General features: G+C 28.8%; 1 protein-coding gene across 1 annotated transcript; it reads left to right on the plus strand.

Annotated features, from left to right (window-relative positions):
• The first annotated feature begins 4,016 nt into the window (after nt 1-4,016).
• LOC145955085 (disease resistance protein RPM1-like) lies at nt 4,017-6,788 on the plus strand. Its single transcript, XM_083069786.1, has one exon. It carries the CDS (start codon nt 4,017-4,019, stop codon nt 6,786-6,788), a length of 2,772 nt encoding a protein of 923 aa, XP_082925912.1.
• Nucleotides 6,789-11,579: the final 4,791 nt, after the last annotated feature.

Here is an 11,579-nt window from a genome sequence, read left to right on the forward strand (position 1 = left end):
TGAATAAGAAGAAGAATATTTCCTTGGATTAGCTTATCTTTTCTTAATTAATACTAATTTAACTCTAATTTTCAATAATTCAATCCTAATATTTTTAGAACTTAAGCACATGGAAAGAATTCAACTCAAAAGACTAGTTTATTAAGAGTGTTTCAAAGCTTAATACTACATTAAACTTTATATTCTAATCAATGTGAAACTCCTAATAAAACTCATACAAAAAGTCAACAAAACGTAAAATTTGGCAACTCACACTCGTTACGAAAAAACAGCCAACACCAATATAAATCCAAAAGATGGACTAAACCAAAATTAGCAAGTTTATCTGCTTATTAATCTTCTTCTGTGAAAATGTGGTTACGGAAAAGGGGGCCAACACCAATAAAATTCCAAAAGATGCACTAAATAAAATTCTCAAAAGCAGCTAATACATGCATAGAGTCATCAAATTCTAACCAATGGAGGTGCCAACCCACTGCATGTGTGCATAATCGCAAGAATGACCGCAACAAGCTCTGCATAAAGAGTCAAAAATGAACTCAAGAGAGATCTGAATCAAGCAAGACCTTGCTAGAATGTGATGCTTTTTATTATTATTATTATTATTATTATTATTATTATTATTATTATTATTATTATTATTATTATTATTACATTTGACTTATTCAATAATATATAGTATTTTATTTGCTACATTCATGTTGGAGATCTCTCGTTATGTAGTAAACTTTATATGCTATATATATTATTTTATATTCTCGTTAAAAGTATACATATATAATTTATTTTATGATTTCTATTTTATCTATTATTTTAATAAATTAATTTAAACTTAATTATATATTTTACAATTTTTAATTCCAATGAACGAATGGCAATGAAAAAATATATTTTAAAATATATTTTAATTAAAAGTATATTTTTTATGAATAATTAAATTGAAAGCATAATTATTTTTACAAATAAATTAATTAAAAATATTTTAAAAATTTTATAATAATTTCTTTTTAACGATGTTAAGTTAATTATTTTAAAAATTTACGTCTCATACATTGACGTCAAACTTATTTACAACGTAAAAACTCCTAAATAACATACGTAAAATACCTCTTTTACACTGGTGACAATATAGTACTTATAACTTCAATGAATAAAATTGTAAATTATTTAATATTTTAAAATAAAAAGATAAAATAATACTTATATTTTTAAGAAAAAAACACAATTTATATTAATATTAAATTAAATAAATTAAGTTATATATTTTAATTATATAATGGTCACCTTCTTAAGATTTGTCAATTTCATTACAAATATAAGTGACTAATTCTTTCTTTTCATTTATTTTAGTTAGTGCAAAGATAGAGACTAAACAAAATCGTGGTCATGGACCATCATTGCATTGAAAGTTTCTTACCTACTGAAGGAGAGACACCAAATTTTCAAAGTTATATGAAATGTATAAAGAAAAAAAAAAAAAAAACCCTTAGTTAATAGCCAACAACTTTTTTCAACAATTATGGTGTTAATTTTTTGCACGCATGTGAGCATTTTAATTTCACTAGTATCTAGTGGCGGATCTTTTAAGGATTAGGGAGTCAGGACTCCCCCAAACTTTTTTAAAATATATTATATATATATATATATATATTATGAAATGAACGATAATATTTTTTTTGGATTTAATTATCATGCATATTTATTTTAAGTAGAGAAAATAAAATTTTGTTATTTTTTAATTAGTAAAAAATGTAATTTATATATAAAAAAATTAATTTGATACTCTTAAATTTTTTATTGAAGTATCGTCAATGCTAGTATAATTAGTATAATTAGTATGCTTATATTGAGTATAAGAACCACGAGAGATTATTATAAAAGAAATATATAATTTATGTTATTTTTTTATTCAATGTGGAACTTAATTGTGAAAAACAATTACAATGAAAAATAATGAGATAAATAAATATTATTCTATATTTTGATAGTCACATTTTAAAAAAAAAATATAATAACCTATTAATATCATCTATAATAATATTTTAATAAATATAAATAAATAAATAAATATCGCTAAATATATTAAATTTAACACTAGAAAATGACAAATGTTATAATGATGAACAAAGAAAAATTTATTAAAAAAGGCTAAAGTGTAGTGCCAACAATATAGATTAATTAATGCTTTAAACTTCTGTTTATTTTTCTTGTAATAAAAGAAAATTTTCCTTCTCTGTTCTTTTTATTTACACGTATGTAGTATGTACTATGACATGATGTATACCGAGTGGATCAACAATTAGTAGTTAGCTTATATTAAATATATCGGTACAATTCATTTATTTCATTTGATAATTGGTAATAAATAGGCGTTGAATGCAGCTCGATATTATATATATATATATATATATATATATATATATATATATATATATATATATATATATATATATATATATATATATATATATATATATATATATATATATATATATATATATGGGGAATGCTAATGTACTCCCACCTATTTTTTAGTGGGAGTATGTTAGCAACCTACACCAATTTTTTAGGACAAAAAAACCACTCATTTATTTTGATTTGGTTAATTCGTACAAATGATATTATAATAATTTAATTTAATTTTAAATAAAAATAAAAATATTTTCTCTCTCTTATTAATTTTATTCTCCAATTCATTTATTTATTTTATTAATTAATTTTTATTTGTTGAGAGAGAGGAGGGAGACATCATGAGAGATGAGAGAGAAATGAGTTAAAGAAAGAATTAATAGGAGAGAGATAAATAAGTTAGAGAAAGAATTTAATAAGAAAGAGAAATGAGTTGGAGAAGAAATTTAATAAGAGAGAGAAATGATTTAGAGAATGAAATTAATAAGAGAGAGAAAATATTTTATTTTCATTTAAAATTAAATTAAATTACTATAATATCTTTTGTACAAATTAACGGATCGAAATAAATGAGTGATTTCTTTGTCCTAAAAAATTGGTGTAGGTTGCTAACATACTCCCACTAAAAAATAGGTAGGAGTACATTAGCATTCCCCTATATATATATATATATATATATATATATATATATATATATATATATATATATATATATATATATATATATATATATGAGGAGGTACTTTACTTCAAAAAGTTTAAAATTCTATTATTTTAAAAATTTTCACAAATACTTAAATTTTAAATTTCTTATAAATTCTCCATCCAAACAAATATTTTACTTAAAAAAAATTTAAAATTCTTCAAATAAATAAATTTACATTTAAATTTCTCATCCAAACACGTACGCTATAAGAAAGATGTTGAAAAGTTCAAAGTCTTCCACTCAACGTGGATGATGTGTTAAATATTTTCTAATCTTACTTGTAAGTTGTATCTAATCTCTACTATATATAAATTTATACGTGTATATAAACGTGTATATAAAGGGGTACTAGGCGTGTGTAATTACTTTGCTCCGCATAATTTTGAGATAATTGTATTTTTATATTTATTTTAAACAATTAAATCTCTAAATAGAAATCACTCAATTATGTAATTTTTTATTTTTATTTTTATCTTTTATCTATATGATTATGTAATTTATTTCTCACTATTATTTATTTTATTTTATTTCTTGTTATTATGTAATTTATTATTTTATCACTCATATTATTTAATTTTAAATTGGTCACTTAGATTTTTTCATGATTTATATATTTCTGTTCCAAAAATCACATATATTACAATGGTCAGAGATTAAAAAGACTCACAGTCACGGTCCATTAAAAAATAAATTAAATAAATAAATATTAAATAACAAACATATATAGTCCATTAAAAAATAATGGAATGCAAACCAAATTTGCTATAATCCAACTTGCTGAAGAAATATTAAAGAAAGTCAAAGTACTCCTCCGACTATATATGGACTTGGCTATGTATATAATGCTGAACAACAGAAAGTTTTGCACTCACCACAAAGCAAAAGAGAGAGCTAAACTAAAATGGCAGAAACTGCAGTGTCCTTGGCTCGTGAGCATTTGCTTCCAAAAATTGTGGAAGCTGTGAAAATGCTTAGAGATCTCCCAAAAGAAGTTGCAGACATTACAGAAGAACTGGAGAGCTTTCAAGATTTCATAAATGATGCAGATCAAGTGGCTGAAGCTGAACAAGATGATGGTAAGCGTGATAGAATCAAAAAAAGGGTGATGCGGTTGAGAGAAGCAGCTTTTCGCATGGAAGATATCATCGACGAATATTCGATTCATGAGGAAAACAATCCTCACGATCCTCGATGTGCAGCTTTACTCTGTGAGGCTGTTGAGTTCATCAAAACTCGGATCCTTCAACTTCAAATAGCATATAAGATTCAGGATGTCAAATCACTTGTTTGTGCTGAAAGAGATGGCTTCCAAAAGCAATTTCCTTTACCAACAAAACCGAGTGGTTCTAGAGGAAATCAGAATGTCACGTGGCACAAGCTTCGAATGGATCCTCTATTTATTGAGCAAGATGAGGTTGTGGGCTTTGAGAGTCCAAAACGTACATTGAAGAATTGGTTGATAGACGGACGAGAAGAGCGCACTGTCATCTCTGTTGTTGGTTTGGCAGGAGTTGGAAAAACCACTCTTGCTAAGCAAGTTTTTGACAATGTCCATAAAGAGTTCGAGTGCCATGCATTGATCACAGTTTCTCAATCCTACGCTGTAGAAGGACTGCTGAGGGATATGTTGCACCAGTTTTGTAAAGAAAAAATGGAGAATCATCCTGCAGATGTTTCTACCATGGATCGAAGATCGTTGATTGAAGAAGTCAGAAAGCGGTTGCGCAACAAGAGGTATGTTGTCATGTTTGATGACGTGTGGAATGAAAAATTTTGGGATGATGTTGAATCTGCTGTAATTGATGATAAAAATAAAAGTAGAATATTAATTACAACCAGATATGAGAAGGTTGCAGACTTCTGTAAGAAGTCTTCTTTTATTGAAGTGCATAAGCTAGAAGAACCTTTAAGTGAAGAAGAATGTTTCAAACTGTTCTGTAACAAAGCCTTTAAGTGTAGTTTTGATGGACGTTGTCCAGAAGAACTTAAAGATATATCTGTTGACATTGTTAGAAAGTGTAAAGGTTTACCTCTAGCAATCGTGGCCATCGGTGGTCTTTTATCTCAAAAAGATTTTTGTGCAGATGAATGGATACTGTTTAGTCGAGATCTAAGTTTAGAGTTGGAGAGGAATTCTGAGTTAAATAGTATAGTAAAGATTTTAAGTTTAAGTTACTATGATTTGCCATACAATCTCAGATCATGTTTATTATGTTTTGGAATGTATCCCGAAGATTATGAAGTTAAATCTAGTAGATTGATTAGGCAATGGATAGTTGAAGGGTTTGTCAAACGTGAAACCGGAAAAACATTGGAAGAAGTTGCGCAACAAAAGTTATCAGGTTTGATCCGTAGAAGTTTGGTGCAAGTGTCTTCATTTAGCATTGATGGCAAAGTTAAAAGATGTCGTGTTCATGACTTGATACATGACATGATCCTTAGAAAAGCTAAAGAAACAGGATTTTGTCAATATTTTGGTGAGCATAATGAATCAGTGTCAAATGGGATAGTCAAACGTTTAACAATAGCAACAGAATCCAATGATTTAGTTGGAATTGAAAGATCACACATTCGGTCAATTCTATTTTTCGAAAGAAAAAGGTTTACTGAACAATTCGTGGACATAATCTTTTCAAAATACATGCCGTTGAGGGTACTTAGTTTTGAAAATTTTGTATCGTTTAATGTTCCAAAAGCTTTATGGAATTTAATCCACTTGAAGTATCTAAGCTTTCGGAATTCATGGATAAGAAGTCTTCCAAAATCCATTGGTAAGCTCCTGAACTTGGAGATCTTGGATGTACGACAAACAGGGGTGCTTCACATACCAAAGGAGATTAGTAAGATTAGAAAACTATATTATCTTTTGGGTGATGAAATATCTTTTACAAAAGACTGTCTTGGAAGCATGACATTCCTGGAAAAGATACGCATCCTCAAAGTAGATGATGAGGGAGTGGTAATCAGAGAGCTAGGAAAGCTAAAGCAATTAAGGAGTTTGAGGATTACTAATTTAAGGGAAGAACACACAAACACTCTATGTTCCTCCATACATGAGATGCAATTCTTGAAGGTACTAGAGATTCATGTAGACTATGGCCATGAAGGAATTGACTTTCCTCATATGTCATCCTTGTCAACACTTCGGAAGCTCTTTCTACATGGAAATTTAAAAAAGTTGCCAAATTGGATTCCACGGCTCCAAAATCTTGTGAAATTGTCTTTGAATTGTTCAGAATTAACTAATGATCCATTGGAATCACTAAAAGATATACCGAATTTGTTGTTCCTTGCTATCTGTTTTGAAGCTTATAAAGGTGAAACTTTGCATTTTAAAGATGGAGGGTTTCAAAAACTAAAGAAGCTTGAGCTTAAATATTTGTACAAGTTGAACTCCATCTTTATTGAAAGAGGAGCACTACCGTCTTTGAAAAAGCTTGGGTTAAATAGAATCCCAAAACTGAGGAAAGTACCGAGTGGCATTCAACACTTAGAGAAACTACAAGTTCTGAATATCAAGAATATGCCCCTTGAGTTTGAGCAGAGCATTGCTAGCTATGGAGGACAAGACCATTGGATGATCCGGCACGTGCCTCGTGTGCAAATTAAGACCACATTTATTGAAATTCGTGCGAGAGCTAGGCCTATGGGCCAAGTTACCGAATTGGTCTGATTAGAGCCAGGGTCCGACATGTATACAGACCCATTTATTAATTAGTAATTTTTATCTTCATGTATCTTTATCTTTATTATAATAAAAGGGAAGAAGTATGTGACTTTCTTTTCTCGCTTAAAATAAGAGTATTTATGTAATTTTATCTTATCATAATTATTTTAAATTTTATTTTTTTAATTTATTAAATTCTAAACTTTTAGTACTTTTGAACAGAAGAAAAACCGTTTCTCTTCCTCTTTGCTTAATACATTTCCTATCTTCCACTTTCTCTTCCATTCAAAGAAGTAATTATGAATATTTATTTCTTATACATTGATTACAGCTTTTCAATGTCAATTAATAATTCTTATTAATAGAGAAACATTACACGAGATCTGAACTCAATCATATAATATTATAAACCCTTCCTCTTCCTCTTCCTCTCTGCTTCATACGTTTCTCATCAAATTGTTTGCACTTTGTCTTCCACTCAGAAAAGTAATTATGGATATCTATTTCCTATGTATTAGTTGTAGTTTTTTAATGCCAATTGACCTCAACTATCTTCTAATTTTTAAGGCATTTTTTTTTCAAAACTTCATTCTGATTGTCCTATTCTATCATACTCTCTATTTCTAAAAATACTCTCTCCATATATACATTGTCCACTTTCTGATTTTGGTACTTTTGTACTTCTAATAAGAGGGTTCACACTTTCTCTATCAATAATAGAAAAATTATTTTTAGGTAAGCCTATATGAAGTTTTAATTTTAAAAGTTGGTTGTTTTAACGTTGATGTACAGTGAATATATTATTAAAAGTTTTTTCCTTTTTATTTTCATCTTCTTTTTAGAGGACATAGCTCAGAAGTTTACATTACTAAATGATATTGTAGCAAGGAAAATTGATTGAAAGATAAGAGTTCGTATAATAAGATTGTGGAGGCTGTCAGAGTTTAAGAATCCATTACAAACAAATTTTTTGTAGATGATTTTGGTAGATGAAAATGTTTTTCTTTATAAATTATAACAATTATAAATTTCATTGTTGGATAGTGTAGTTTTTTGTTTTTGCTTCTGTTTGAAATTTTCATCTTCACCAAAAAAATTATGATTAGTAAGGATATTGTTTTCAGAATTAATTACAATGAGTCAATGATCTTAGTAAAGACATTGATAAAAATTTTTGCACGTATATTTTTTAGAAGCTAATGTATTTTTCTCCTCTATTCTTTTAATTATTTTTACATATTATAATTCAAATAATAACCTTATTTTAAAATAAATAAAATTAGTTTGATTTAAATAATAATCCTTTTGTAAATATATTTCTTTAATTCTTTATTTTTTATTCATATTAATATATTAACTTTTACTTAATAGCCTTTCCTTAATAGTTATTATTTCTAGATTATATTCTTGTATTTTTAATTGATAAGATCCTATTTAGTGTTGCTAGATTTTTTCAATTTGACTTTTTTATCTTGCTGTCAAATCATTATATAACCTAAAGTTCAATTTTTTCTTCTGATAATATTGTTTTAATATTGTTTTTTGTTATTAATATTAATTAAGTAGATTGATATTAATAGGTTTTAAAATTAAGTAATTCTTATTTCCTTTTCATTTTAAATTTCTTAATTTATTTTTGAGTTGATTGACATAATTTTATTTTATTTAGTTGATTTATATATTACTCTTGCTAAGACGTGAGTTAACACTGATCACACACAATTAATTAATGACCTTAGTGTAATTGTTAATTTACTGATTTGATTCAATTTTTTTATATTAAAATACAACATGACTACTTTTTAGAAGCTAATGTATTTTTTCTCTCTATTCTTTTAATTCTTTTTACCTATTATAATTCAAATAATAACCTTATTTAAAAACAAATGAAATTAGTCTGATCCAAATCTTTCAATTTTTTCTTTTTAACCAAATTCTACAACTCAATATCTTTTTTAAAAAAGACTTACCATTACTTTTGTATGTACAAATCATTTTGTTTAAGGCTAATTACTACAATAATCATGTTGTATTCTTGCATTTTTCAATTTCTATATAGTATTGTTAGATTTTTCCAATTTGACCTTTTTATTTTGCTGCCAACTCATTACATGTCATTCACTTCAATTTTTTCTTTTGATAATATTGTTTTAACATGAATGAAAAGTATTTATACATAACTTCTTATATATTGATTACAGTTTTTTAATGTCAATTGATAATTGTTATTAGCAGAGAAATATTGCAAGAGATCTAAACTTAATCATATAATATCACGAACATAAATGTACACTAATTGTATATGTTATAAAAAAAATAATATTATTTTATATTTTATTAATTTTATCTTTTTAAAGGATGTCGTGTTCATGACTTAATACATGACATAATCCTTAGAAAAGTTATGGAAACGAGATTTTGTCAATATTTTGATAAATATAATGAATTAGTGTCAAGTGGGATAGTCAGACCCTTAACATTAACAGCAGATTCCAATGATTTAATTGGAATTGAAAGATCACACATTCGGTCAATTCTTGTTTTCACAAAGAAAAGCTTAACTAAACAATTGATGAACGAAATCCTAGCAAAATACATGCCATTGAAGGTACTTGATTTTGAAGATGAGTTTAGTGTTTGTTATATTGCAAATGCTAGACCATTAAATGTTCCTGAAGCTTTAGGGAATTTAATCAACTTGAAGTATCTAAGCTTCCGGAATTCATGGATAAATAGTCTTCCAAAATCCATTGGTAAGCTCAAGAACTTGGAGGTCTTGGATGTACGACCAACAATGGTGCTTGACATACCAAAAGAGATTAGTAAGATTAGAAAATTATGTCATCTTTTAGGTGAAGAAATATCTTTTGTTGCAACGAAAGAGTGTTTTGAAAGCATGACATTCCTCGAAAAGATACGCGTACTCATTGTAGATCCTGAGGGAGTGGTAATTAGAGAGCTTGAAAAGCTAAAGCAATTAAGAAATTTGAAGATTACTAGTTTTAGAGCAAAACACACAAACACTATATGCTCCTCCATACATGAGATGCAATACTTGGAGGTACTCCACATTCATGGACATGAGAATGAAGTAATTGACTTTCCTCTTATGTCATCCTTGTCAACACTTCGGAACCTCATTCTAAATGGAAAGTTAAAAAACTTTCCAAAATGGATTTCATACCTCCAAAATCTTGTCAAATTGTCTTTGATGAATTCTGAGTTAGGTAATGATCCACTGGTGTGACACCCTCTACCCCGCATATCATAAATCAATAAATTTAAATAATATAACTTTAATAATCAAACATGTTTAAAGAGTATCACATTTTTAACAAACATAATCAGCGGAAATTACAAAGAAATAAATCTCAAAGTTTTCAAAGTAATTTAAAATAACATTAACAACCTAATCTAATCTTATCTATACCCCGATGTCACATGTCCTATCAGAGCATAGCCCATAAAGAAGCCTAAGCTTCACCACCAACATCCTCAGCCTCATGCTGATAATCACCTGTATAACGGTTAAAGAAAAACAACACAAAGAAAAAGGGAGTGAGAAAACATCTCACTCGGCTCACAGTGTAGGAATATATATACTAGATAGCCAAACACAAACAAAACATGTATAACATAGATTAACAATATCACATCTTACTCATTCAAGGCATATCCATTTGTCATATAATATCAAAAGACACATGTATGGACACGGACTACATTTTATCATGCATGTGGCGCCAGTCACTTATCACGTAGTATATTGCCGCTAGCAATACACAAAGAGTAGTCTAGGAGTACATGCCGGGACACACCCTCTGCGCACTCTCACTAGAAGGACATACTACCAGAGTCTCGTCGGGATAGCTAAGCCGCGCAAGATACATCCCATGCACACAATGGGCGAGACTGGGACTTCCAAACCGAGCCATCCCCAAGGACTGATCCCCACAGCTTTTACACTAGGGGGCCTTCTCTGGCGGCGTATTCCATATCGTACCCTTATCACTTTATGCAAATGATGCATGTCAAACAAGACTCTATGCATTCTCATATCACTTTATCACTTTCCATGGTCATTTCTCTTTATCACATTTCATATCTCATTGTCACATTATCACATTATCTATCTCATGGTCAATCATATCTCATGGTCATTTCACATCATATTTCATCATCACATCATATCATTAGAAACATCACATTCACATTATCATATCATATTCATAACTTTCACAATCATAATCTCAACAGAATTTCTATTCATACACACATATTAACCAAGCAATTAGAACATACAAACAATATAACATACAACAAACACAGGATTGGGGGCCAATCCCACTACCCAGCATACAATCCCACACCCAGAGCGAGATTTCTCACTCCCCCCCTTACCTGGATGACAAGCGCTGAAACTAAAGAAGAGCTTCCTCCTCTAGGCTCCTTCTACTAGGATAGAACCACCTCCTATGGATTCCTCTAGGTCTTCAAAGAGAAGAAGAGGAGAAGAAGAGAGTATAAGAGAAGAGAGAATGAGAATTGAGGGATGGTTTGCAATGGAGAAGTGAAGGGCTATTTATAGCCTTCAAGACACATTAAAAAATGGAAAATAATGAAAAAATCTCAGACAAAACTAAGTGGAATGAATTAGTGAGATGAATTATTAAAGTTGGTGGGATGAATTAATGGAGTTGGTGCCATGTTCTTTTCCTCATCGACTTTAGCTACTGATTTGGACCTTATAGACAGCCGAATCTGAAAATATTTCCTTCATGAAAGTTGTAGGATTTT

The sequence above is a fragment of the Cajanus cajan genome, chromosome 2 (assembly GCF_000230855.2).
Source record: "Cajanus cajan strain Asha chromosome 2, NIPB_CcT2T_4, whole genome shotgun sequence".
Lineage (NCBI taxonomy): Eukaryota > Viridiplantae > Streptophyta > Magnoliopsida > Fabales > Fabaceae > Cajanus > Cajanus cajan.